General features: G+C 47.0%; 5 protein-coding genes across 7 annotated transcripts; 1 reads left to right on the top strand and 4 right to left on the bottom strand.

The window, feature by feature from the left end:
- Nucleotides 1–988: 988 nt before the first annotated feature.
- Nucleotides 989–10,458, bottom strand: LOC106908957 (RNA-binding protein 39-like). Of its 3 annotated transcripts, XM_014975243.2 has the most exons (15): nucleotides 10,222–10,458; nucleotides 9,271–9,328; nucleotides 9,105–9,154; nucleotides 7,869–8,045; nucleotides 7,647–7,700; nucleotides 6,920–7,037; nucleotides 4,500–4,652; nucleotides 4,225–4,368; nucleotides 3,590–3,655; nucleotides 3,276–3,480; nucleotides 3,117–3,203; nucleotides 2,929–3,040; nucleotides 1,818–1,923; nucleotides 1,586–1,664; nucleotides 989–1,506 (listed from the first exon to the last, which is right to left on the bottom strand). In XM_014975243.2, exons 2-15 carry the CDS (start codon nucleotides 9,322–9,324, stop codon nucleotides 1,403–1,405), a joined length of 1,509 nt encoding a protein of 502 aa, XP_014830729.1. In that variant the 5' UTR covers nucleotides 9,325–9,328; nucleotides 10,222–10,458; the 3' UTR covers nucleotides 989–1,402. The 3 variants fall into 3 exon arrangements, with proteins under 3 accessions (XP_014830729.1, XP_087862012.1, XP_087862013.1); XM_088005886.1 differs by lacking the exons at nucleotides 9,271–9,328; nucleotides 10,222–10,458 and adding an exon at nucleotides 8,649–8,718 and having other exon boundaries at nucleotides 9,105–9,144; XM_088005887.1 differs by lacking the exons at nucleotides 989–1,506; nucleotides 1,586–1,664 and having other exon boundaries at nucleotides 1,818–1,942.
- A 133-nt stretch (nucleotides 10,459–10,591) lies between these two features.
- Nucleotides 10,592–17,098, bottom strand: tsen2 (TSEN2 tRNA splicing endonuclease subunit). The gene is made up of 12 exons (XM_014975247.2): nucleotides 16,708–17,098; nucleotides 16,482–16,548; nucleotides 16,371–16,410; nucleotides 16,075–16,281; nucleotides 15,885–16,002; nucleotides 15,731–15,805; nucleotides 15,386–15,436; nucleotides 15,161–15,305; nucleotides 14,983–15,019; nucleotides 14,673–14,784; nucleotides 14,507–14,596; nucleotides 10,592–11,071 (listed from the first exon to the last, which is right to left on the bottom strand). Exons 1-12 carry the CDS (start codon nucleotides 16,876–16,878, stop codon nucleotides 11,012–11,014), a joined length of 1,173 nt encoding a protein of 390 aa, XP_014830733.1. The 5' UTR covers nucleotides 16,879–17,098; the 3' UTR covers nucleotides 10,592–11,011.
- A 296-nt stretch (nucleotides 17,099–17,394) lies between these two features.
- Nucleotides 17,395–19,989, bottom strand: LOC106908961 (MKRN2 opposite strand protein). The gene is made up of 4 exons (XM_014975248.2): nucleotides 18,477–19,989; nucleotides 18,171–18,220; nucleotides 17,892–18,060; nucleotides 17,395–17,826 (listed from the first exon to the last, which is right to left on the bottom strand). Exons 1-4 carry the CDS (start codon nucleotides 18,788–18,790, stop codon nucleotides 17,583–17,585), a joined length of 777 nt encoding a protein of 258 aa, XP_014830734.1. The 5' UTR covers nucleotides 18,791–19,989; the 3' UTR covers nucleotides 17,395–17,582.
- A 120-nt stretch (nucleotides 19,990–20,109) lies between these two features.
- On the top strand, nucleotides 20,110–25,902 carry mkrn2 (makorin, ring finger protein, 2). The gene is made up of 10 exons (XM_014975245.2): nucleotides 20,110–20,245; nucleotides 21,325–21,453; nucleotides 21,527–21,645; nucleotides 22,471–22,602; nucleotides 22,672–22,835; nucleotides 23,989–24,054; nucleotides 24,123–24,271; nucleotides 24,389–24,499; nucleotides 24,575–24,719; nucleotides 24,793–25,902. Exons 1-10 carry the CDS (start codon nucleotides 20,220–20,222, stop codon nucleotides 24,949–24,951), a joined length of 1,200 nt encoding a protein of 399 aa, XP_014830731.1. The 5' UTR covers nucleotides 20,110–20,219; the 3' UTR covers nucleotides 24,952–25,902.
- LOC148159818 (uncharacterized) lies at nucleotides 22,877–23,978 on the bottom strand (the record flags this gene model as incomplete). The annotated part of the gene is made up of 3 exons (XM_088005954.1): nucleotides 23,970–23,978; nucleotides 23,505–23,925; nucleotides 22,877–23,385 (listed from the first exon to the last, which is right to left on the bottom strand). Coding segments are annotated over exons 1-3 (939 nt in total), but the record flags the coding sequence as incomplete, so codon positions are not given.
- Nucleotides 25,903–27,066: the final 1,164 nt, after the last annotated feature.

Genomic DNA, 27,066 nt, shown 5'->3' with positions numbered 1-27,066 from the left:
TGAACTATCAGCAGGGAAGTCCAAAGTCAGTCCCCCAGGTCCGGTTTCTTGCATGTTTTAGTTTTTCAACTACCTTCTTAGCAGGTCAAAGTTCTGCAGAGGTTCTTCTAACGAGCCATCAGAAGATCCAGGTGTGTTAAACCAGGGAGAGAACTAAAGGTGCATTCACACCAACCCTTAGTCTGCTTTTATCAAACTCCGGTCCACAAGTTTAGAAAGTCCAGTTCAGTTGGTGAGGTGTGAATGCTAAGCTAACTCTGGACTGACAAGAAACCTCGGTCTGGGTTCGGTTGAAGTGAACTCTGGTTGAGTTTGAATGCATATGAAAACGCCGGAGACCGCTTCAACCGCAAGACGGGGACTACAGCACAGAGAATTCTGGGTAAATGCAACCCAGAGTTCTCTAGCCCAGCACTAGCAGGAGAAATGGCTCGTGGTTTTTAGTTGAAGACTAAAGAGAAACCCTCCAACCACTAAAATCTAACGCCTCCGTTTTAGTTTCCATTTGGTGAAGAAGGAAGTTGCGCTCAGTGTCTTCTTCAAATGTTGAAGTTTTGTTTCCAATCTTATTGAGTTTACCAGGCTATCTAGTGTGTAAACAGCCAGAAACATGCAGGATCACACCTTGGACACTGGGTTAGGGCCTGTAGGTTAGCGCTCTGCTTCCCTCTAGTGGTCACAGCATGAGCTGCAGGGTCCACCTGATGCTGTCAGGTTCAACATCAGATAATCACGTGGACAGTCAGGTATGAACCAGTGACTGGGAGGACTGGGCCACCCAGTCTGCTGCAGAACCTGAAGTCAGAGAACAAGACTTCATCCTGCTGGAGAACTAACCTTTACGGCTCCCCCTGCTGGTTGCGTCTTTGAGTCAAGCTGTTAAAATAAAACTTTCTGTGAACTGAAATTAATTAGTTTAAATAATCCCCAGTTATTTCAGTGGGAGGTTCTTCCAGTCAATCAGGAGCCAGAAAGTCAGACTGCAGCATTTCAGAGAGACATGAAAATAATTTTTAATCAATAATTTTACAAAATCAAATTTGCCTTAGAAAAACATTTAAATACTAAACCGGTTCAACCCAACCAATCAACTGACAGCTTGTCATTGCCTCGCCCCCCCCCCACGGCTCACAGAGCCAATAGTTGGAGGTCGGGGGCGGGGCCACAGAGAGACCTCACCAATGAAACTAAGGAATCAGGAAGTCGACGGTGTTGCATCACATGATCATGTGACCCGTGTTTGGAAGCAACCAATGGGAGGAGAGCTGGTTGTTTATGTCCAGAAGAAAACAGAGAGCGCCCTCTGCTGGCAGTCAGACAAGGAGTCAAACTGGTCCAATGGGATTTCAAGGTTTAAAAAGAAGGCGGGATCTATCATCCAATCAGAAGTCTGTGTTGTTGATCACCGCCTGGCTGGTGGAACCAGCAGCTGCGTGGCAGTGGCAGACTCTGGGAACAGGTTGTGGTAGGTGGGGAGGGGGACGTACGCCGCTGTGATCATTTTACCTGCAAACACAGGTGAGATCAGATCAGTCAGAGCCGCTCTGTGATTGGTCCGCAGCGGTCATGTGACAGCAGGTCTTACCTCCAAAGTACCTGCCGTGCAGAGCGTTAACCGCGGCCATGGCAGACGGGATGGACGGGCACTTCACATAAACGTTTCCCTGAAAGACACAGGTCAGAGATCCTCCACCTGACAGGATGTCTCACTACATGTTGTTTCATTGTTATTAAAAACAAGTGATCAAAACTAGCTGATATAACCTCCAGCTTCTTTTATTTCAAACCATCAGAGAGGTCAAAGGTCAGAGGCGTACCTCGGCTGAATTCTTATCAACGTAGATGTGGACGACTCCTCCGTGTTTGTTGCACTCCTCGATGACGTCGTGCTGGATGTCCAGCTCCCATCCCAGCACGTTCTCACTGAAACACAACACACACTCTGTCACACACAGACACACACACACACTCAGCTGGAGCACAGGGTTCATCACTTCCTGTTCACTCACTTCATCACTTCCTGTCAGCTCTGAGCTGGGATCAGTAAGGATGGAGATCTGGGGTCTTGGGTATAAACATTTTACGTATAACTTTATGCAGATTGGGATAAATGAAGGAAAGGACGTCTGAGAATCTGAGAATTCGGCGATGAAGTTTTTTGTTTTCTACCTTTAGTCAAAGAGCCATAAAAGAGGTCTGGGCTGTTTTATGGCCCAGAGCTCCAGGAAGCAGAAAAATGAGAAGATTTCTTCCTCAAAGAACAGAAAGAAACCGTCTGAGGAAGCGTCGACCTGACCAGAAGAAAGACCTACCGGCAGTTAGCTTAGCGTTAGTAGAATCAGATTCTGAGCTAAATCTGTTGGATTTTCCTGATCATAATTAATCTTGATTGTTCTGTAATTTAAATACATTGGAGTAGTTTTTCATTCTAATTTAAATTTCAAGCAGCTCGAAAAGAAAATTTAATTTATAATGAAATTTAATCTATCAAACTTCAAACATGTAAGACCTTCTCAGTGAAGGCTGGTGTTCAGTCTGACTCATCTGCGTTATGCAATATAAACGCGTTAAAATGGTAGATAAATCCTATGGCAGCTTGAATATTAACAACTGTCTTATAATTGTCTTACTTCGTCAAAGTTTATTAAAAAAATTGTGCATTTCAATGGAAATACTGTTTTTGCTTCACAAGAGGCTCCAGATCATAACCGGCTGTTACTGCAGGTGGAAAAGAAGAAGAAAACAGGAAGTGGTAGGAGGATGAAGGCCTGTTTTCTATTGCTTTATTGGGTGAACAAACTTATTCACATGTGATCTTAATTTAATTTCTTATTTAACAGAAACGCCACAGAGTTGTGTTTTGCATTCATTTGCACTACAGCTAACATCAGCAGCGATCTCCAGTCTGATCAGCAGGTGTGCGCTCACCTGTTTGGGTTGAACATGTTGGACAGCTGGAAGCAGTGAGTGGCGAGTGGCTGAGACGGCAGGTTCAGCGCTGGAGTGCTCATGTTCATGGTCAGAGGTGGATTCATGGCAGCTGGAACACAGACAGGTGAGAAACTGAGCGGAGATGGAGGAACAGCTGCCGATCAGCCGACTGGTGATCCATTTACCTGACACGGCTGCCAGCGCGCCGATGGCGATGGCGCCGCTCATCTGCAGCGCCTGCTGAGCAGCAGGAGGGATCTGCAGGCCGGTACCTGTCCACACACAGGTGAGCCTTTAAGGTGGGGGCGGAGTCACACCAGGTGTGAGAGAGGACGTGGCCTCACCTTCAGCCAGCCGGGCCATCAGCTGCAGCCGCCCCGTGGTTCCCAGGTCCACGCCGGACCGGTCCAGCTCGTCGTTGTCCAGGAAGGAGGAAGCGGCGGCGGCGTCGGTCCGCTCGGTCACATGACCCACCTTCATGGGCCGGCCCGCCAGCTCGAAGCCGTTCAGCTGCTCCAGCGCCTTCTTAGCGCACTCCGCGTCTGCAAACTGACAACACAGAACCGCTGCACCACGGGTGGCTAATGCTAACAGGCTAATGCTAACGGGCTGAAGATGTCACCAGGTTCTGATCTACTGATGATGAGGAGGAACTCACCGTGATGAAGCCGAAGCCTTTAGATCGGCCCGTCTCGCTGTCCATCATCAGCTGGATGTTTTCAATCTGAGCGACACAAACAGGCTGATCACACCACAACCGATCAATCAGGCAATGAAATAATCAACTGACTTAGTAATTGATTAATCACTAACTGGAGTATACAAACCCTAAAAAAGGTTTAAGAAAGCAAAACTGGACATAAATATGAACAGTTTGCATTTAAGATAAAAAAAACCTTCTTGCTTGTAAACTCCAAAACTAATGGAGTTTCAGTTTTATAAAAATAAAACAAAACTAAGTTTTCAGTAAGATATAGGAGCTTATTTTAAGTCAATAACTTCTTAATATTGATGAAAAGTTATCTGCCAAAGTAACTAGAACTTTGTATCAATATTATAGAATTATTGGCTAATATATTTTACAGATAAATTATTTGTTAGTTAGTTTTGCGTCATTTCAAGTTTTCTAAGATATTTGCATCAGAAACGACCAAAAATCCTTGGAAAGATTTTGTGTTATAGCAGTGTTGATTACTTGATTACAATAATCGTTAGTTGCAGTCATAGTTCACACCTAGATGGAGGGGTTTATATGTGTGTGTGTGTGTGTGTGTGTGTGTGTGTGTGCCCCACCCGTCCAAAAGGCTCGAAGATCCCTCTCAGCATCTCCTCGGTGATGTTGAAGTGCAGCGAGCCGACGTAGAGCCGCATCGGGCCAAAGGTTCCCTTCTGAAGGCTGTTGGCTGCAGCAGCGGCAGCAGCTCGATTCTTCTCCGCCTGCACGCACGCACACGCACACACACACACACACACACACACACCATCTGCTCAGTCTCCCCAGCACCCTGAGCTGCGTCACCATGTGTCCAGGTGTGTGTCCAGGTGTGTGTCCAGGTGTGTGTGGGTACCTGTGAGGCCTGGACGATGATGGGAACCCCCAGCAGCCTCTGACCCGTCAGGCCGATGGCCAGAGGAACTGAGCTGGCCTCCACAAACTCAATGTAGGCGATACCCTTTGACCTCCGTGAGTTCCTGTCAGAGATCATCCTCACATCCCGAACCTGAGGGGTGGGAGGTAGGCAGGCGTTACCATGGTAACCATCGAGCCCGGCACCGTGTGTCGCCGAACTGACGGCATCTCTCATGTGAACCCGGCTAACACAGAGAGGTCAAAGGTCACCAGACAAAAGAAAGTTGTGGTTCTTTTGCTAAAGCTCGGATGGAAGCTTGATTTTTTTTTTTGTCAATTTTAACATTTCGTATCATTCCATAAATCAGTTCATCAAATGATAAATTAAATCAAACTAAAATGTTAAATGTTCATTAGAATTTAAAGTTTATTGATCTCTGAGAATGAGTTATCGTATTATTATCCCAATATTATTAAATTACTTGAAAATAGTCTGAATATAAAACAATCATTGCTTATTGCAATAACTTCTGGACCAATTTATCTTTCAGGAAAATGTGATCTTTTGACAGGCCTAGTGGACATTGATAGTAGCTGATTGGTTTTTTGTTTTAAATATGTGAAACTCAGCCATCCTGGCGGGACGTTTCCTGTTTCATCCATTTTTCAGTTTGTTTTTTTTCAGCAGTTATGAGGCGCAGTGGACAAACCGGAAACTGCTGCTGTGTGGGTTACCCAGCAGGTTGTTGCTAGGTAACCAGAAGTTACCCAGTGGGTGGTTGCCATAGACATGACATAAGAGTAGACCCCGCATTGGCCGCTCCGGCGCAGGAAATACGGCGGCCATCTTGGAGCGGTATACCCTCTTACTTTGCTCAACCAAAACAGCAGAAGATGCCTCAGCACTGAGGATATTGTTGTTCTGGTCGATGGATTATTGATGTGAGGGCTCCACAGACAACATTTCACAAGTAAGATGGACATATTATTGTGTATATATTGTGATTATGATATTACTTTACTGTATTTATGTCCACCGAGATACCAACTAATATTAGCTACAGTGCTTGGTGTAATACGGGTTCAGCCCCGCTATGAAGGCTAACTGAGATTCTGTACATCTAAAAAAAACTAATTATTCTCTAACATTGACTTAGATTATCTGACACAAGGGCCTATATTAGAAATGAAACAATATAACACATATTATAAAACTTATATTATGTGTTATAACATTCACCGGCAAAGTTTACACAGGTGGTAAAGACTATTATTTATATTCTTTCACTCTGTCAAAGTAAGATGCATCCTAAATCTTCCGTTTTTGTTTTGAAAGTTTCCTAAAGACACGATGTGAGGAAGAAGAGGGAGAAATCTATAAAGAGAGACGGATTCACTGCAGCACGGATGAACCTTGCATCGATTTTGGACTCGTCGGCTGAAAAACATATTATATATATATATATATATATATATATATATATATATATATATATATATATAATTCACTATTAATCATTATTTATTAGTGTTTGTATAGTTATATAAATATATATTGATATTACTAAATAATGTATTAAATAAATTATGAACGGCTGTGTGCTTTGTAATATGCTCTTCATACATCGATATCAGAATATCCCATTCCTATTCTATTGTTATAGCCACTAAGCATATTTAAATATGATGAACTATGTATTAAAAACAAACTTAAAAATACAATTGTTTATAAATGTTGCTTTGATAGATGTTTGAATATGGTTTACAGAAACAAAGTGTGTTATGATCGATTAAATGCGCTGATACGTCATTGTGCTGCTAAACACATAACGCTGAGTGGAGTGGTGGACCGCTCCAAGATGGCCGCCCTAAATCTCGTCAGCGACAAAAGGCGAGAGCGGTCCATGAGGCGTCTATCCTTATATTATGTCTATGGGTGGTTGCTAGGTAACCAGAAGTTACCCAGTGGGTGGTTGCTAAGTAACCATAAAGAGAGCATCTCAATTGGTTCCACTATGCTCAGCATATTGGCTGAGCAGCTAACGTCTTTCCACTGCCTACATCTCCCAGAATGCTGTGCGGTAATGGATCAGAACCATTGTGATTCTATGCCAGGGGTGGGCAGTCTGGTCCTGGAGGGCCGGAGTCCTGCAGCTCTTAGACTCCCTGGTCCAGCGGGGCAGGCAGGTTCTCCTGAGTCCTGCTAACCACCTCATTATGTGACTCAGGTGTGTTGAAGTAGAGACACATATAAAAGTTGCAGGAGGCCCTGCAGGCCTGGAGCTGCCCTCCCCTGTTCTATGCAGTTATTGATTTATGGTCCTGCTCTGATAGAAACCTTGTGAGGCTCGGTGCGCCGCTGAACCCGTCCGGCGCCAGCAGAACCTTATGATGCATTTCCTGGTCAGGTGACCTCACCTTCCCCACAGCAGAGAAGAACTCCTCCAGGTCGCGGGGTCGTATCCGGGCCGCCAGCTGCATGCAGAACACGGTGCGGGCGTCGCGCTCCTCCGGGGTCAGGTTGTCCAGCGGCAGCCTGAGGACAACAGGATGGTCAGCAAACACATCCTGACCCATGATCAAGATCAATCGATCGATCATGGGTCAGGATCGATCGATCAAGTTTGTATGTTTTAGAATAACATGCAGGAAAGATTTTGCTGTGGATAAAAGTGAAGATATAATAAGTTTGTGCTTCCACGTTATTTGGTCTACTCTGTGTTCTTGTTTGTCCATTTTTGTACCAGTTTACTCAACTTTCTTTTCAGCGTTGTGTTTTTTCCTTTTTAGGCTTGAGTATAGAAATGTTAAAAATAAAATCATATTATATATGGATGAGTATTACCTTAAATGGTCACAAAACTAAATTATCACGATAATTACTGGGGCAATTTATCATCCAGCTAAATCTGAAACAGTGACAGAACCTAAAATATTATTAGTAATATGATGGTAATGCAAGTTCACCCCGTCAAAGGACAATTAATGTTATTTTTAACTAACATTTATCACTGGAACCTGAAGACATTTTAAATATCCACAATAAATGAAAACAAAACAAAAGGATAATCGATTTATCAATTAGTTGATGAATCAATTTATTCAGGTCTCAGGGTCCGAAGGACTGAGACGCCTTCAGTCTCACCTGGCTGGGCTTTTCTCCTTCCTGATTGGACTCTTGCTCCTCGACCGTCTGCGGCTGAAACACAGTCAGTCAGTCACCAGAACCGGACCGGGTTCTGAAACCTCCAGGACCACGGTCCAGGTTTTGGGAACCAGATGCACATCCTGAAGGTTCTCCTTCAGCAACCTCTGATGAAACAAACCAGGAAGTGACATCACTGAGGGAACCAGGAAGAGGACTCACTGCTTGTGGTGGTCTTTGTAGCGGCCCCCCCGCTCTCGGCTGCGGCTGCGTCTGCGCTCTCGGCTGCGGCTCCTGCGTCGGTCGCGGCTGCGGCTGCCTTTGCGCTCGCGGCTGCGGCTCCTTTTCTTATCCCGACTGCGGCTGCGCTTCCTGTCTCTGCTGCGGCTGCGCTTCTTCCTGTTGAACCGGCGGCAACCAATCAGGTCAAAGTAAATTTTGACATCACTTCTTCAGTGAACTGTACGGTTCTGACTGCATTAAAGTTGCTGTTCAACTAACAGCAAAAGCTGCAACTGCATGAACCACACAAACTCCTAAGCACAAAAAACAAATGCAACAGACAAATGCTGCAAATAAAAGATGCTGCAACCACAGGAGATGGAAACAGGCAGGAAAATACCGCAACTGAATTAAAAACGGCAAGTATAAAATGTTGTAAACTCGTTCCACTCAACAGAAGTCCTCCAGACCACTAGGGGGAGTGGATCACAAAACCACCTAGGACCAAAGCCTCAGTAAAGACCAAAAAAACGATGGAGGAAGAAAGAAAACTTGTGTCACATTTCATGTCTTTTACAATATTATAGAACTGCAAAATATTTATGTATCTAATATTACCGACTCCATACTCCCCCCAGTTGCCTGGAAGATTTCCGATTTGAAGCGTTTTATACTCACTGTTGCTTTGTTATTTATTTGCAGAAATTTCCTCCTTTGTTTGTATTTCCTGTGGTTTTTCTGTTGCATGATTTGTGTTTTAATGTTCGCAGCTCGTTTTACCGTTTGCTGCAGCCGCTGGCCACCATCTGGCGCGGTTCTGTTAGACATCAACTTACATGCAGTTCCTCGTCTATTAACAGGGAATGAAGAATTAAATTATGGTAATAATTTAATCCTTCTGGCTAAATTTTTTATTCACAAATGCCATTTAATGAAAACTACTTCTTTAAATATAGTTTATTTAAAGAAGTGCCTTCCAAAAGCCCGATCTCTATACCAGTACAACAACTTATTTTAAGAACTGTAATTCAAAGTAAAAGATTTTCTGTTTTACATTCACACTGTTAGTTTTGACTTTTTTCTGCTCAGTTTTTCGTATCAAATGTTCACTCCTGTTACTGATGTGCGCCTTGTTATACGGGTATTCTTGAATTTTCAATAAAGAGAAAAAAACAATCAAAAGCGCTGCGTCTAACGTCTGTTATTTCTTTGTCATTCCCGGTGAGCAGGTGTTACCTCTTGCTGCGCTCCTCCTGTCCTTCAGGGCTCTGGTTCTTCCCGTCCTCCTGACAGACACACAAATCGTTAACAGCACATTAACATTCTGCAGAACCAGAACCAGAACCTGGCTCCACACCTGGGGAACCCAAGCTAACAGTACAGGAGTTCAGGTGAGTCTCACCTTCCTATATGGAGCCTCCAGCATCGCCTCGATGTCCAGGTCATCCGCCATCATGCTGCTGTACTCGCGCGCGCGCGCGCACACACACACACACACACACACACACACAGGTCAATGACTGTGGATCTACAGGTGGAAGAGTACAGGTGATGCGTCTGCATCATCAACCTGGTCTGGATTTATTGACTGAATTAATAAACTGATTTGGTCCTTCAGTCTGTTCCAGAACCAGAACCAGAAACAAACAAGCAGGTCCTGTTATGTTTACATGCTGCCACTGAGTTGAGGCTTGGTTCTAATCTGTCGACGGATCCAAACTACACACAAGACGTCAGACATGACGATGACCTGGAGAACCGAACCGAACCTCTTCATGTCAGGCAGGTAAGCACCGGTCTCTGCTTAACTCTGAGGATCCGAACTGGGTTTTCTGGGAAGTCTGATTCTGGTCAGAGTTCGGTGCTTTGTGATGGTGGATCCATCTACTGTGTTGGGTCCATTCAGAACCTCCTGTTTCATGGTTTTACATTTACCAATAAGCTCATGAACTGGATCAGAACCAGACTGGAAGAATCACCATAACCTTTGACTAGTCACTGATTTCGGCTCTTCTAGAACCAGTTATCAGGACTTTGGGTCTGGATCCTCATGGTTCGGATCGGGCAGCCAAAAGTTCTCATTTTTAAAGGACTTCGATTGGATCAGAACTCGGGGACTTTGATCTGGCTCAGCTAGCAGCTAGCCGCTAACAGCTAGCAGCTACCGGATAGCCGTTAACAGCCGCGGGCTGCGGTGCTGGTGGGTCCGGGCTGTGCGCATGCTCAGCCGGATCGGAAGCTGTAGAGCTTCAAAGCTAACAGCAGCTAACAGCTAAGTAACAGCGAGGCAGGCCGCTCCAGGCGGATGACCGGCCAGAGGAAGTCTCACAGCGGCAGCAGGATGTAGATTTACCTGGGTACAGAGCGGCTCGGTGGGATGTGAGCGGCTAAACGTGTGTCCTCTGTCCGGATAACGGATCCTGTGTCCGGGGTTCGCGCCTCGCTACTGGAGCTGCTTTAAATGGCAACCACAGGAGTTATCGCGAGACTTCTATAATACGAGATCAAAACACAGCTTAACATTAGAATTCAGCTCTTGATACCAGCCATATATACATATACATCTCTAAGTAGGGATGTAACTGATCAATAACTTGGACATAAATTTAAACTGAAACAACAGGTTCAGTTCTTCTCTGAGTGGTTCTGATTCGGTTCTGGACGAACAACTTCTGAACCATGGTTTTACCTCAAAAGCAACAAACAGGACACAGAGACTGAAGCCGAATTGTTTTCATGTATTATGGAGGTAACATGTTGAACATCTGTTTAATGAACTTTGACATCCATCTGACAGGAAAACATACGTAGCCATGGTAACAGGATAAACACACAGATTTCCTCCCAATGGATTCCTGAACAGGTTCTGTGGGAACAGACATCTGGACATGGACCTAAAGATCAGACAGGAACACCTGCAGAGGTAGCTCAGCCAGATCAGAAGGTGGCTGGCGGTGACGTCATCACCAGGAGGTGGAGTCAAACACAAACATGACGATGAAGAACATCTTCCTCTGCATGTTCTTCTGTCTTCTGAAACGATTCTGCATCCAACCAAAGACCGCGTTCACGCTGGTTTTCCTTCTGATTGGCCGCTCGGCTCTTTATGAGATCATCACTAAACTGCTTCTGCTGTCAGCCAATCAGATGTCGTCCTGCTCTGCTCGCTCTCTGGAGGAAACCCACCTGCTGACGATCGCTTCCTGTAGAGACATTACCAGCTCCATTAGTTCCATCTGTCCGACATAAACCTGGGATCAGAACAGCTCAGAACCACAGTCCTCTGGTTCTGGTTCGCACCACTTAGTTGCCACGGTAACTAGCCGTGATAGCTCTTGGTGTTAACACAGGCAGTATAAATACTTACATTGAATAATATTGATCATCTTTATATATTTCATCTGAAAAAAAGGTTGAATTGTTAAAGTCAATTTAATAATTGTTATAATTAATTATATTATGTCCACAAGATGATAAGGAGTGAAAAAAAATCCCCTCATGTAATAATTTTAAAGAAAATGACTTAAAAACATATATTATCTCTATTAACTTAATTTAAATAATTAAAAACTAGGAAAAACAAAAGCCCTTCTAAAGAAATTTTACTTTATCCTGCAAGCAGAACCCTTTGCCATTTTCTCTTATTTGCTACAGACTCTTTTTATATGTACTTGAATGTATTTTTGCACATTTCTTATAAAAAAATATTGTTTGTATAGACTTAAAAGATACATTATTTTATTTTTACCTATTTGTGTATAAATTTATTTACTCTACTTGTAGATTGGAAGTCCTTTGAGTAACACTATTAATATCCATTGTTATTATATATATATATATCCATCCATTCTCCTTCACCCTTGTCCCTCAGTGGGGTTGGGAGGTGCTGGTGCCTATCTCCAGCTCACGTTCCGGGTGGGAGGCGGGGTACACCCTGGGCAGGTCGCCAGTCTGTCGCAGGGCAACACAGAGACACACAGGACAAACAGCCATGCACACACACACTCACACCTAGGGGCAATTTGGAAAGGCCAATTAACCTGACAGTCATGTTTTTGGACTGTGGGAGGAAACCGGAGAACCTGGAGAAAACCCATGCATGCACAGGGAGAACATGCAAACTCCATGCAGAAAGACCGGGGCTGGGAATTGAACCCAGAACCTTCTTGCTGCAAGGGGACAGCTCTACCAACTGCGCCACTGTGCAGCCCTTATAATATATATATATATATATATATATATATATATATATATATATATATATATATATATATATATATATATATATATATATATATATATATATATATATATATATATATATATATATATATATATATATATATATATATATATATATATATATATAAAAAAGGAGGTCAAGGAGGTCTGCGCAGTATCTTGGCTGTGCCTAGAACTGCACATTTCTGGACTGAGATGTCTGATGTTGTTCCTGGGATCTGTTTGAGCCACTGCTCCAGTTTGGGGGTGACTGCCCCGAGGGCCCCGATGACCACAGGCACCACTGTGGTCTTCACCTTCCAGGCCTTCTCCAGTTCCTCTCTGAGGCCCTGGTATTTCTCCAGTTTCTCCTTTTTCCTGATGTTGTGGTCACTTGGTATTGCTACATCCACCACAACGGCTTTCCTCTGTTCTTTATCCACCACCACAATGTCCGGTTGGTTCTCCATTACCATCTTGTCTGTCTGGATCTGGAAGTCCCACAGGATCTTAGCTCGGTCATTCTCCACCACCTTTGGGGGTGTTCCCCACTTTGACCTCGGGGCTTCCAGTCCATATTCTGCACAGATGTTCCTGTACACTATGCCCGCCACTTGGTTATGTCGTTCCATGTACGCTTTCCCTGCCAGCATCTTGCACCCTGCTGTTATGTGCTGGACTGTCTCAGAGGCCTCCTTGCACAACCTACACCTTGGGTCTTGTCTGGTGTGGTAGATCTGAGCTTCTATTGCTCTGGTGTTTAGTGCCTGTTCCTGGGCGGCCAGGATGAGGGCCTCTGTGCTGTCCTTGAGTCCAGCTTTCTCCAGCCATTGGTAGGATTTCCTGATATCAGCCACTTCAGTTATTTGTCGGTGGTACATCCCATGTAGGGGCTTGTCTTCCCATGATGGTACCTCCAGGACCTCGTCCTCTGTTCCCCATTGCCTGAGCCATTCGCTGAGCACATCGTCCGTTGAGGCTTTGTCCTTGATGTATTTATGGATCTTAGATGTTTCATCCTGGACAGTGGCTCTCACACTCACTAGTCCTCTGCCTCCTTCCTTACGGCTCGTGTACAGTCTCAGGGTGCTGGATTTGGGGTGGAACCCTCCATGGATGGTTAGTAGCTTCCGAGTCTTAACATCCGTGGCCTTCATCTCTTCCATTGGCCAGCTAATTATTCCGGCAGGGTATCTGATTACTGGTAAGGCATAGCTGTTTATTGCACGGATCTTGTTCTTGCCATTGAGCTGGCTTCTCAGGACTTGCCTTATTCGTTGGAGGTATTTGGCTGTGGCTCCTTTCCTTGTGACCTCATCGAGGTTGCCATTTGCTTGTGGTATTCCCAGGTACTTGTAGCTGTGCTCTATGTCTGCTATCGTTCCCTCTGGGAGTGAGACCCCTTCTGTGCGGACGACCTTCCCTCTCTTTGTAACCATCCGGCCACACTTCTCTAGTCCGAATGACATCCCAATGTCAGTGCTGTAGATCCTGGTGGTGTGGATCAGTGAGTCGATGTCTCGCTCGCTCTTGGCGTACAGCTTGATGTCATCCATGTAGAGGAGGTGACTGATTGTGGCCCCGTTCTTGAGTCGGTATCCGTAGCCAGTCTTGTTGATGATTTGGCTGAGGGGGTTCAGGCCTATGCAGAACAGCAGTGGGGACAGAGCATCTCCTTGGTATATGCCACATTTGATGGACACTTGTGCAAGCGGTTTGCAGTTGGCTTCAAGGGTGGTTTTCCACAGCCCCATCGAGTTTGCAATGAAGGCTCTTAGAGTCCTATTGATGTTGTACATCTCTAAGCATTCAATGATCCAGGTGTGTGGCATTGAGTCATAGGCTTTCTTGTAATCAATCCAAGCGGTGCACAGGTTGGTGTGTCGGGTTTTGCAGTCTCGGGCGACTGTGTGGTCTACAAGGAGTTGGTGTTTGGCTCCTCTACTATTTATGCCGATGCCCTTCTGTGCCGTGCTCATGTATTTATCCATGTGTCCGCTTATCTTAGCCGCTATGATGCCTGACATGAGCTTCCATGTTGTAGAGAGACAGGTTATTGGCCGATAGTTGGATGGGACTGAACCCTTTGAGGGGTCCTTCTGGATCAGGATTGTGCGCCCTTCAGTTAGCCATTCAGGGTGAGTCCCATTCTGTAGCAGCTGGTTCAGTTGAGCTGCCAGTCGCTCATGGAGGGCAGTGAGTTTCTTTAGCCAGTAGGCATGGATCATATATATATATATATATATATATATATATATATATATATATATATATATATTTTAACCATTATTTCTGTTTATAATGTTTTGTTTAATGCAATCAAATATTAATTATTGTGTTGAAGATCTTTCTTTATAATGTCATTTGTTCAGTTACTATGGTAACTCGTGATGTGGAGACAGGTAGTTGATCTTTACCTGAACCTTTAATCTGCTCAGGCACACAGGTGAATCCAGGTCATCCTCTGATAGGTCAGTTGGGTAGATGATGTAACATAGCATCAACTCCTGGGAACCAATCAGGATCCACCATTAAGAAAGATCAACAGCAGCACCAGGTAGCAGCGACAGGTGGAGCAGTTACCTTGGAGACACTGGCTGTGATCCTGCTGAGAGCCGCCAGTGAGCGCCAGGAAAACGGGCGCAGCGCCGCACCCCCCAACGATTCACCAGTCCTCTCCACCACCACTGAGTAGCTATGGCAAGAGGACAGGAACAATCTGTGAGGCCCTCCTGCTGCAGCATTTCTAATCGTTTTCAGAAACTAGACACGGGATGATCCGTCAGGAGCTCCCAACCCAGAGCGGAACGAGACGGCTCTGGAAGAGACAACATGTCTGACCTTCACCTGAACACAGAGCGAACTTCTGGAGACCAGAACAGGTGAGCGTTACCTGGCGTGGTAGAAAGGTGGTCCCTTCCTGTAGAGCACTGAAACCAGAACCAGATGAGAAAACACACCTGATAAGTCCACAGACTAGCAGAATGTGTCCTGGTTCTGATCCAGGGCCTGGAACAGCTCCAGCTTTTCCCTGCACTCTGACTGACAGCTCAGAGTTCACTGAGCCTTACTGAGATCAACGCCGTATTTGGCCCCGCCTCCTCCCTTAGGGACCCAGCCCCTGCTGCGGAAGTGATGGTACGCAGCGTATGAACTGACGAAGTCGGGACGCAGCAACCGAAACGTCCTCCACAGCTCCACGACTGACAGGGGCTCCTGACCAATCAGAAGACAGGACAGAGATGATGAGGTCACATCCTGACAAAACGCATCAGAGGTCCAAATGAGAGCCTCACCTGGTGCTGGTAGACAGACAGAACGCCAAGGCTGTAGACCAGGAAGAAGGCCTGCAGGTCAGACAGGTGAGCAGATTAGGCGTGAAATTTTGGCCTTTTGGTGCAATAATTGGTTGTTTTTCAGTATTTCCTAGGAAAAAACTGATTGGATGAAAAAGACTCGTCTGTGATTGGCTGCTGGTTTGGTTGGTTTTAGCCTAGATTAGGCTGAGTGAGAGTGCTATTCAATGAGCGTTTGCAAGACTTAAATGCACATAAATCGAATTATCATTCGTTCTCATAGAAATATGCAAGTAGATCAGTCTCACTGCCTGCGTAGTTGTTGTGCTGACTCAGGTGTGTTACCTCCTCCAGGCTCAGCTGCAGGTACTCTGTAAGAGCCAGAGGACTCCGCCTCACCTCCCTGGCTCCGCCTCCATCCTGTAACCATGGAAACAACAACAAATGAACAGCAGCAGCAGAGAAACACCAGCAGCCACTGTCTCAGGTGAGGACCCACCTGAGCTTCCAGGTCCACCAGGACATAACCAGGACCCGGAACACGGACACCAGAACCGGGCTCAGAGTCGGAGTCAGAGTTGGGTTCTGCGTCCTGGTCTAGGTTCTGTGGGTCGGACCTGAACGTTGACAGGAAACAGGTTCAGTCTGGTTCTGCCTCAGAACCGGTCTCTCTGGGTGCTGAACTCTACCTGCAGTTTCTGTCCTCTGGCTTTGACTCCGCCCCTAGCCTCTTCATTAGGACACAGGCTCCGCCCCCTGGCTCTTCTTCTGCTCCATTTTCCTCCTCTTCCTCCTCCACAGTCTCAGTCAGAGACAGCAGCGTCTGATTGGCCGCCTCTTCATCCAATCGCTGAGAAGAAAGCTCTGCCTCTGCCCACCTGAGCAGCTCTTCATACCTGTGAGGTTCAGACATGTGACACTATCACCACAGACAGGATGTGATGTCACTGTGTAAGCAGACAGGATGTGATGTGATGTCAGGTACCTGGACTGAGAGATGACAGGTAGAAGCACACCTTTGTGTTCTGTGACGAAAACAGAGGTCAGCACGGATTGGATGACTGAAGATGATGTCATTGTGTGGGTGGAAACTCACTCTCCCATTGGTCGGAAATGCTGTGTTCCGGTCGGGCTCTGGACAGAACCCCTTTTCCAAAGTAGCCCTAAAACGACAAACACATTTAGCCTGAGAGACGATACTAAGGGCAAAACCCATCTGAAGCTACACAGACCATGTCTGGACCTGGCTCTACTGGATCTGAACCTGGACCTGCATCTGCTGGTTCACACATGGTTCTACTGAACCTGGATCTGGTTCTGACCTGGTTGTGGATGCTCTGGATGTGGTCCGGATGGCAGACCAGAACCTGCTGGTGGACCAGCTCCCCCCGGTAATGCTTCCTGTCCTGCCGGTTCCGGATCAGCGGCAGCGGAGCCTTGTAGTCCTCATAAACCCGGGTTCTCCTCCGAGGAGGCCGGAACTCCGCCTGCATTCCGCCGGTTCCTGGCGGCCAGAGTTGGGTCCAATCTCAAGTTTAAACGCCGTGGTTCGTTCGTGGGAGGGGAGGCGGTGTTACAAAAACTGTGTCCGGCTGGAAACTCCATTCGGAACTTCTTCTTTGCGGTTTGATTGCGTCCAAATAATTGCTCTACTGCCATCTGCTGGATAATTCGCCTCTACAGAATATTAATCGGTTGCTAATGAGACCAGAACTATTACTCCACCTGCTTATGCGTCCAGGGTTTCGGGTGGTTCTGGTTTCGGTTTCTCTCCATCCTTCTTTAGCTGAAATCAATAAAGCTCAGCTCAATAATCTGTAATTGCCATGAAGAACAATACTCTACTTCTAGTCCACAAACCCAGTTCAGATCAGAACCAGTCCATTCAAGCTGCTGGAACCAACTCTTCTCTCTCTTTGGTTCCTCCTCTAACCTCAGCTTCTTCCTGATTGGTGGAAAGACTTCCTGCTTTAGATGCTTCATCCAAAACACAGATGTCTGAAACTCTGTTAAGGTTTATGAAAATATTCACCTTTATTTACAAACAATAAATAAACATTCATGTCACACCAAAACAGACGAGTTGACCAGACTGATTTAACTAGTGGTCAGGCTGCTGTTTCAACTATTTAGCTTCAACAATACTGAGACTGGTTTAACTGGTAGTATGGTTGTTTTGACTGGTGGATTGATTGGTTTAACTGGTGGCGACCGACTCTTCCTGCCCGTATCCCAGTGTCTCCTGCCTGTCTGCCAGGTAGTACTGGTGTTCCTGCAGGTGCCGGATCAGCGTGGTGTACTTTGACACCCTCCTCATCCTCGGCAGGATGAAGCAGCGGGTGAAGTCATCCCGGCTCAGAGTGCCGCGACCCTCCATGGCCAGGACGCCGTTCAGGAACTGGAGGCAGAAGCTGAAACAGTTGTGGTCTTCCTCATGGAACCTGAGAGACCGACAGGTGAGTCAGAGAGGACAGGTAGTGAGACAGGGGCTTTGGGTGGAACCTACTTCTGCCACACTGGGTCCCAGGCGGGTCCCTCAGAGAACGTCTCCAGGTACTGGTCCCACTGAGCCAGCAGGTGGAACATGTCGGGTCGGACCAGGGGGACGCTGACACAGTGGCTCCACCCACTCTGATCTCGCCGCACGCCATCCTGAGTGTAGTTATAAACAACACCTGGATAAATATACAGGTGAGACAGAGTCAGGTGAGACAGAGCGGTGGCATCACCCAGGTGACCTGTAGGCCTCCTTACCTGGACAAAGGCCCTTGTCTCAGGTTCATACCTTTAGTGTTGGAGATGCCAGTGTGCAGGTCTGATGTCCCAGTAAAGTCTCTGAGGGACAGAGGAGGACACACTAGTTAGACTGGTGTCGTACTCCAAACTGGTTTTCTGACCTGCAAACCAGTCACCTGCAAGTAACTGATGTAAGGTTTTCAGGTAAAGAGCTCAGGTGTTCCAGACCAGCATTAACAGGAAACCTCATCACCCACCAATCCAGACTGATACTGGTTCTACTGGGTTCTAACAGCTGTTGGCTGAGTGTTTTCTGCAGGCTATCCTGGGTGTAACTGTGCAGATGTGCTGTTACCTGTCCTGGTTGTTGTGTGCAGGAGCGACCAGCAGGCAGCAGGAGGTCTTGTGTCCATCGGTGAAGGGGGACGGCAGACTCACCGGCGCCTCCTGCAGTCTGCGGCCCTTCAGCTCCTCCCCGCAGCTCGGACACACCTCAGGCACCGCAAAACAGAAGATCTCCTTCTGGCAGTGGCTCAGGTGGATGACGCTTTGCTCCATCTCCTCCTCAGCTGCTTGGCAGTCTGACCCACTCCTCTTCCTCCTCCTCTCTTTAGCTTCTTCTCCCCGCCTCCTCCTCTGGTTGCCTGGATACAGCCTATCAGATGACATCACAGACCCTGGCTCCAGCCTATCAGGTGTTCTGGTGTCAGGCAGGTGGTCATGTGACCTGTTTCACCTGGAGGTGAGTCAGTCTGAGCAGGTGACCTCTGGACTGTGTCTGCATTGTTACCATGGAAACATGGACAGAGCAGGACCTGTTCAGCTTTATACTCTGAGGTCTGAAGACTGGTTGGGTGTTCTGGTTCTGACCCAAACCCGCAGAAAAATTCTGACTTGAAAGCTGAAACAGGAAGCTTCCAGGTGTTGCCTCCTGATTGGTTCTCACTGAATATTTTCCGTCTCACTTGTCAGATGGCGATCTGATCAGTGAGCTCAGGTGAGTCTGACAGAGATAGACTCATCTGGGGTCAAATGTCACACTTTCCTCTTCAGCCATTCATCATCTCTGAGGAACAGGTGAAATTATCCTCTGTCTGCAGGTAAACTGGCACACCTGAGCTGGACCCAGGAAATACCCTGAGTTCAGGAAGTCCAGGAACAGGAAAGTCTAAGGGGTTCCTGAAGGGTCCGGTTCATCAGGTGGCTGATGAACCTTGGGGTTCCTCAGGGACTTTGGGGAGATTTGTCAGGGGATTCATTAGGGGTACATGAGGGTCCCTGGTGTACTTGGGGATTGAAGTACATGAATCCAAGGAACCCTTGAGGTTCCTCCAGGGTGCCTCAGGAAGTAGCATAGAGGTCCTGGGTTGGAATCCCAGCCTGGGGCCTTTCTGCATGGAGTTATTATGAATGGGTTCTCTTTGGGTAGCCCTGCTTCCTCCCAGTCAAACTATGACTGTTTGGTTCATTAGTACCAAACAGGTGAGCTGTGGCACGCCACCTGTTACCCAGGACCAATTAATATCTACATAAATTAAATTGAATAAAGAGCTATAAACTGTTAAAATAAGATAATCAGTTTTTTTTCTGTAAGCTGGTGAATATAAAGCTTAGCAGCTGATTTGGACCACGCAGATAGAACAGTTATGGTTCTGTTTTAGGTTCTGATCCAAAAGAATCTGGAACAGAATCAACAGCCTGTGACCTGAAACACAAACCAGAGCCGGAACCCAGAACCTCCAGGAATACAAATCAGTAATCCTAAACCTGAACAGGTGAAAGTCCGCCAGGTGAGAGCAGAAAACATCCAACCTGAAACCGAACCTCCCTGGGCTGATGAGACAGAACCAGAAACAGTAACACACACTGGGTCAATCTGGAATCAAAGAGCTCCTTTTTGGATAGTTAAAATCACAGCAGGATAACATGAATTCACGGGAGCAGAACCGGACCAGAACTGGACCAGAACATTCGCAGGATGGCGCTATTTTCTGCAGCTGCAGGAACGTTCCTCCTTCTGCTGCTTACTCCCGGAGCTCTTAGAGCGGAGAACCAGCAGCACACTTCCGGCAGCTGATCGCAGACCACGACGAAGAAGATGAGCACCAGACAGGTGACCTGCAGGTGAGCGCGCGCTCTTTGCTGTGTCTCTGTCTTTAAGCTAACAGTCCGACTAACTCAGGACCGTCACTGCGCACGCGCTGCCGTAAAGCTAATGTTTTTAGCCGCTAGCTCTGCCGCTGGCTATGCTTACCTGTGTGAGCATGCGCAGCTATTCATCTGATCAGCCGATTGATCAGTAAGCTGCCCGAGTCCTGCCGTTACCATGGAAACTATAGTTTAGGGCAGAACATCGCTGCTTGCGTCTGGTTCCGATCCTGGTGCTCTTTCCACCCGGTTCGGTCCAGTTAGTGTGACTGCAAAAGGTCGAGTTCCGTCCGAACCTCTACTGTCCAATTAAACCGGATCGGAACCGGTTTCATTCTGCAGTTCTTCTGATCGGAGATGTAACTGTCTCAGATAAAGTTCTGGTTCTGAGCAGATTGAAGCTGCAGTATGTAACTTTTATAAAGAAAATGTTTTTTATGTATTTGTTAAAACTGTCGCCATTTTGTGACAGTTTGTTAAAGTCAAATCTGTAAAAATATCGATCTCTGAGCTACTGGAAGAAATGAATCGCTACTAACCACAAACAACCAATCAGAGCCACGAGGAGGGGCTTAGTACAGTCAATCAACTTTATGTACTTGTTGCTAAATGTTTCAGTGGCGGAGAAACAATTTACAGTCACAGGATACGCTACTAGTTTGAGCATTCATAACGTGCTATGCTAGCTGCAGCATAGCAGAGGTGGGTGGGATATTATTCTTAAAATCAAGAAAATGATGGCCAACCCTGACCATCCGCTTCATGAGACTGTTGTGGAAAAGAGGAGTATCTTCAGTCAGAGGCTTCTTCAGACTTACTGTAATCCAGACTGCTACTGGGAGAAAGCAGAGGAACTAAATGTTTTTTACAGATTGTGTCTCACACCAAACTGCCACAACATGGTGACAGTTTAAACAAATGTGTAAAAAATGTTTTATAAAAGTTACATACTGCAGTTTTAAATGACCCAATCTTTAGCAAAGGTCTGTCTGAATGTACCTGAGTGGACTGAATAGGTGACTGCCAGGTGAGTCACGTGTCCAGGTTTGTTGCAGGTATTTCCTCCACGGAGTCTGCAGGGAGGGCAGCAACTGCCTGTTCTCTCATGACCTGAACAACAGCAAACCATCCACCATCTGCAAGTACTACCAGAGGGGAACCTGCGCCTACGGAGAGCGCTGCAGGTGAGGTGCACCTGCCCCTGACAGCTGACCTGTCTAACCTTCCAGGTACATGATAGGTGTGCTGTGTGTCCAGGTATGATCACGTGAAACATTCAATGAGAGGAGGAGGGGGCGGAGCTTCTGCGGACCCAGCAGGTGCAGGCAGAGGAGTCAGAGGTGAAGGGAAGAAGCCTTTGGTCCTGAAGGACAGAGGTAAGGACACACCTGAGATGCTGCAGATTTTTTCATAACTGACTCAATTTTACTTGATTTTTTTTCTCGCTTTCTTTTCCAAAAAAGAAATTGCAAATGCCAGAAAATATTTTTAAAAAGTGGATTTTATTTCAATCATTCCATCTGTCAGTTGGATCAGCATCAGAGTGCGAGAATTTCTGTTTAATTATGGGAATAAAGTCATAATATTAGCAGAAAAGACACAATTCCACCAGAACAAACATCATCAAATTACAAGAAATAAGTCAATTTAGTGAGAAAAAAAGCTTCTGTAGAAAAGATCTGATTAGTTCCTTATTCTCTGAAATACTCAGTTTGACCAATCGACTCAAAGTTCAGCTACTGAAAATAATTTGATGCTGACGTGTTTAAGTATAATCTGTAAAACTGATACCAAAGTATAACTTCACAAGATGCTCAACATTCATCATTTCAATTTAAAATTTTTTGTGTTTGCATAAAATTAAGATTTTATTCTCCTAAAATTACGACTGCTTTCTTGTTTTTATTCTCTTAATTTAAAATAAAAGTCATTTCCTGAATGTAGAGTTTACCTGAATCCAAATAAACAGAAACTGTCAAACAAGATGGCCGCCCTGGGTGATGACATCACTCTGAACAGTGGAAACCCAGGTGGAAAAAAAATCAAAATTGTACAAAATTCAGATCTCCAGAACCCAATAATCTGGTAACTCCTGGGTTCTGATAGTACCGTGGGTTTGCTTGCGGGTCGGGTCCAGGTGTTGCGACAGGTGAGTCCAGGTGTGCTGCTCGGCGTGTGACCCGCCCCTTCCTGTTCCTCAGCACTGTGCGGCGATCGGCCCTTTGGCAGCCTGTCAGACGGTCCGATCCCAGCGGTACCGGAGGCGGCGGCCACTCCGCAGTCCTACGTGGAAGCCATCAGAACCGGGCTGGACGGGTCGGCTCCAGAACCAGGTGGGTCCTGAATGGAGCCATCCGATTGGCTGATGACAACTTCCTTTTTACCCATCCTTTTTCCTGCAGAGCCTCACGCGGTGGGTGGAGCCTATCAGCTCTGTCCGTACGCCGCTGCTGGACACTGTTTCTATGGCGACAGCTGCCCGTATCTCCATGGTGACCTGTGTGAGGTGTGTCGCCTGCAGGTGCTCCACCCCCATGACCCGGAGCAGCGGAGAGCTCACGAGAAGGTGAACACCGACCCGGGCTCTGGTACCTGTCGGACCGGGTCCTGGTACCTGTCGGACCGGGTCCTGGTACCTGTCGGACCTGGTCCTGGTACCTGTCGGACCGGGTCCTGGTACCTGTCGGACCTGGTCCTGGTACCTGTCGGACCGGGTCCTGGTACCTGTCGGACCTGGTCCTGGTACCTGTCGGACCGGGTCCTGGTACCTGTCGGACCTGGTCCTGGTACCTGTCGGACCTGGTCCTGGTACCTGTCGGACCGGGTTCTGGTACCTGTCGGACCGGGTTCTGGTACCTGTCGGACCGGGTCCTGGTCCTGGTACCTGTCGGACCTGGTCCTGGTACCTGTCGGACCGGGTTCTGGTACCTGTCGGACCGGGTTCTGGTACCTGTCGGACCGGGTCCTGGTCCTGGTACCTGTCGGACCTGGTCCTGGTACCTGTCGGACCTGGTCCTGGTACCTGTCGGACCGGGCTCTGGTACCTGTCGGACCGGGCTCTGGTACCTGTCGGACCGGGTCCTGGTACCTGTCAGACCTGGTCCTGGTCCTGGTACCTGTCGGACCTGGTCCTGGTACCTGTCGGACCGGGTCCAGGTACCTGTCGGACCGGGTCCAGGTACCTGTCGGACCGGGTCCAGGTACCTGTCGGACCGGGTCCTGGTACCTGTCGGACCGGGTCCTGGTACCTGTCGGACCTGGTCCTGGTACCTGTCGGACCGGGTCCAGGTACCTGTCGGACCAGGTCCAGGTACCTGTCGGACCTGGTCCTGGTACCTGTCGGACCGGGCTCTGGTCCTGGTACCTGTCGGACCGGGTCCTGGTACCTGTCGGACCTGGTCCTGGTACCTGTCGGACCGGGTCCTGGTACCTGTCGGACCAGGTCCAGGTACCTGTCGGACCGGGCTCTGGTACCTGTCGGACCTGGTCCTGGTACCTGTCGGACCGGGTCCAGGTACCTGTCGGACCGGGTCCAGGTACCTGTCGGACCGGGTCCTGGTACCTGTCGGACCGGGCTCTGGTCCTGGTACCTGTCGGACCGGGTCCTGGTACCTGTCGGACCTGGTCCTGGTACCTGTCGGACCGGGTCCTGGTACCTGTCGGACCAGGTCCAGGTACCTGTCGGACCGGGCTCTGGTACCTGACCCATCTCTCTCCAGGTGTGCCTGCTGGCCTTTGAGGCCGACATGGAGAAGGCGTTCGCCGCCCAGCTCAGCCAGAACAAGGTGGGTGGGGTGAGTTTCTGTGCCGGTTGCCGTGACGACAGGGTCCTGACCGCCCTGTACCTGTGCAGGTGTGCTCCATCTGCATGGAGGTGGTGGTCCAGAAGGCGGCGCCGTCGGAGCGGCGGTTCGGCATCCTGTCCTCCTGCTGCCACACCTTCTGCCTCAGCTGCATCCGCCAGTGGCGCGGAACCACCAACTTCTGCAACAAGATCATCAAGTGAGTCCGGCCCGGTTCTGGTACCGTGGACCACAACCAGAGAAAATAGAAAGAGATGAGGGTTCTGTAGAGACCCTTCAGTCTCTCTCAGTGGTTCTGACCCGGTTCTCCCTCCAGGTCCTGTCCGGAGTGTCGGATCATCTCGGAGTTCGTCATCCCATCTGTCTATTGGGTCGAGGACCAGGAAGAGAAGGATCAGCTGATCGAGCTCTTCAAGTCGGGCGTGAGGTAACTTCCTGTGTAAGCCCCGCCCCCTGGCTGTCGGCCAATCGGAGTGCGTGCCTGACTCCTCTGTTTCTGCAGTAAGAAGGCCTGTAAATACTTCGACCAGGGCCGCGGCTCCTGTCCCTTCGGGGGAAACTGCCTGTACCTCCACGCCTACCCGGACGGAACCCGACCGGAACCGGACCGGCCCCGGAAGCAGCTGAGCTCCGAGGGAAACGTCCGGGTCAGAACCCACCACTGCCATTACCCCTTGGCCATGCGATCCCTGTGGTTCTGACCCGGTTCTGTGTCTCCAGTTCATGAACAGGGTCCGGCTCTGGGACTTCATCGAGGAGCGGGAGCAGCACGCCGCTCCGGCGCTGGATGATGACATCACTGAGCTGCGCCAGCTCTTCATGCAGATGTCGGGTCCGAGCGCAGAGGAAGCCGAGGGTCCACCCAACCCCGGGGAGTAGAGGCCCGCCGTCTCCATGGCAACCGGCGGCCATGTTGGTCCTGACTGGAGGCTGATGGAACGGATATTTATTTATGGTGTATAAAGTAAATAGAGACCGTTTAAATCTGAAGCTGTTTGGAGTTGATTTACACACACACATACACACACACACACACACATGCTCACACACACGCATGTGTACCAGGACCAGAGCCTGAGTCCGACAGGTACCAGGACCAGGTCCGACAGGTACACACACACACACACACACACATATGTATGTCTACTGATGGTGGGACAAGACTAAAATTTTTAATCAATTTAATTTCAGGGTCTGTAATTAATTATTCACATTTAATCATTTGAATTAAAAATTCATAAAATAAGCAACATCTTCAATAAAAAATATTTGTTGTTAAATTGTTGCGTAAATAGACATATGAACTCTGCAACAAATGTTTTTTTGAATCTGTTCCTCTGGTTCTTCAGCCATCAGATTGGAGTGTTTCCAGTGTTTCACACTGCAAAAACACAAAATCTCTCAAAGGACTCGTTCTACTGGATAATTATTTCACTTATAGAGTGAAATTATCTATAATAAACTATAACTTTTTTTTATCGATATCTTGCTGAAAAGTTACTGTAAGTTTGTTTTGTCTTATTTCTACTGTAATGACGTGTTTAATCTCCAGAAATCAGAAATGTTAGCGGATGTAACTGCAAGATGTACACACATGAACACAAAGGTTCCAGCTGGAACTTTTGTACCCAAAAACAGAAAATAAGGTGATACGTTGCATTAAAAATAATCAAAATTAACGCGTTAACGTCCGTTCGTTCTTTGTTCATTTCTACAACACAACCCTAAACCAGGGGGTCCAAAATGTTTGTGGGTCAGGAATGACACGAATTTGATAATTTTTTTAAAATTAAATTATTTGTACAATAAAAAAAATTGCTACAACACAAAGTTTTTGTCTTTAAATAATCAGGCTTTTCATGTTCTCTTGCACAGATCATGCAGTGACTTTTATTCAAAAGTGAAGTTTGCTGCACCCAAATCTACGTTTAATTAATTTTGTAAACTTAAATGCACCAAGTGTTGCTGAAGAAAGAGTGACCCAAATCCTGATCCTGCTGATCAGAACTGACTAGAACATTTCTGTTTTAACAAGGCAACCCTGCAGAACCCTTCATAAGTTTTGGATCTACAATAATTCATCCCTGTCAAGCAACAAATCGGATTATTTAATTAAAGTACTGCATGCATATTTTGTTTTTGAGAAGGTAAAATAATTTTTTTTTGACTCAAGTTTTTTTGATTTGACAATTTTGGCCGATGCCACAAGAAGTTTGGACAGCCCTGCTGCCCTCCACCTGACCATAACCCCAAAACAGCATTTGATTTTCTGGGGCCAATAAGCAGCAGAGTTTCCTCACAACGTAAGATGTGTAGGAAAAATTGACCTTAGAAGGTGAGAAATGCTAAAACACACAAAACAAAGTTCTGAAACCAGTCTGGTTCTGGTTCTGCTGTGAGCTTCTCCCAGTTGCTTCTCTTCATTGTCACCTTGTGCTTGCTCCGCAGCTGGAAAATTAACTGACAGATTTATTCATAAAGAGCTTGTTGGCTGCAGGACCGACACCAGGTGATTTCATCCCACTGTCCTGTGATTGGCTGCTGCAGAAGCTCCAGGTGTCTGCAGATCCTCTCAGGTGCTCTGATCCAAACCGTCGTTACCATGGAGATAAAGTTCACACCCATTCTGAGTAGGATTTGTTTGGCCCAAACCTTCCCACCAGATCCAGATCTACAATCCATTTAATTTATTAGTTTTCAGTTAAACAGCAAAACAAACAAAATATTATTTTATCCACCAGATCAAACTTTCTTCCCCTCAACGCCCGAGTAAAGGCAAGGCAAAGCTACAAACTTTATGAAAATAAATAAAGCAAGATTACAAAAATCAGTGCAGATTAGAATAACATTGTCTTAATGCATGGCTGTAGGCCACTCATAAATATACATCAATACATTCATTTCAATTATAACATCAGATACTGAGAACAGTTCCAGTCCCTCAGGCGCCACATCGCACCAAATCTACACCCTGAACAAGAATATTTTGTAAGA

This window comes from Poecilia mexicana, unplaced genomic scaffold (genome assembly GCF_051168715.1).
Source record: "Poecilia mexicana isolate PSO_F unplaced genomic scaffold, ASM5116871v1 scaffold_5, whole genome shotgun sequence".
In the NCBI taxonomy this organism is placed as follows: domain Eukaryota; kingdom Metazoa; phylum Chordata; class Actinopteri; order Cyprinodontiformes; family Poeciliidae; genus Poecilia; species Poecilia mexicana.
This window is presented reverse-complemented; position numbering and strand designations above follow the sequence as displayed.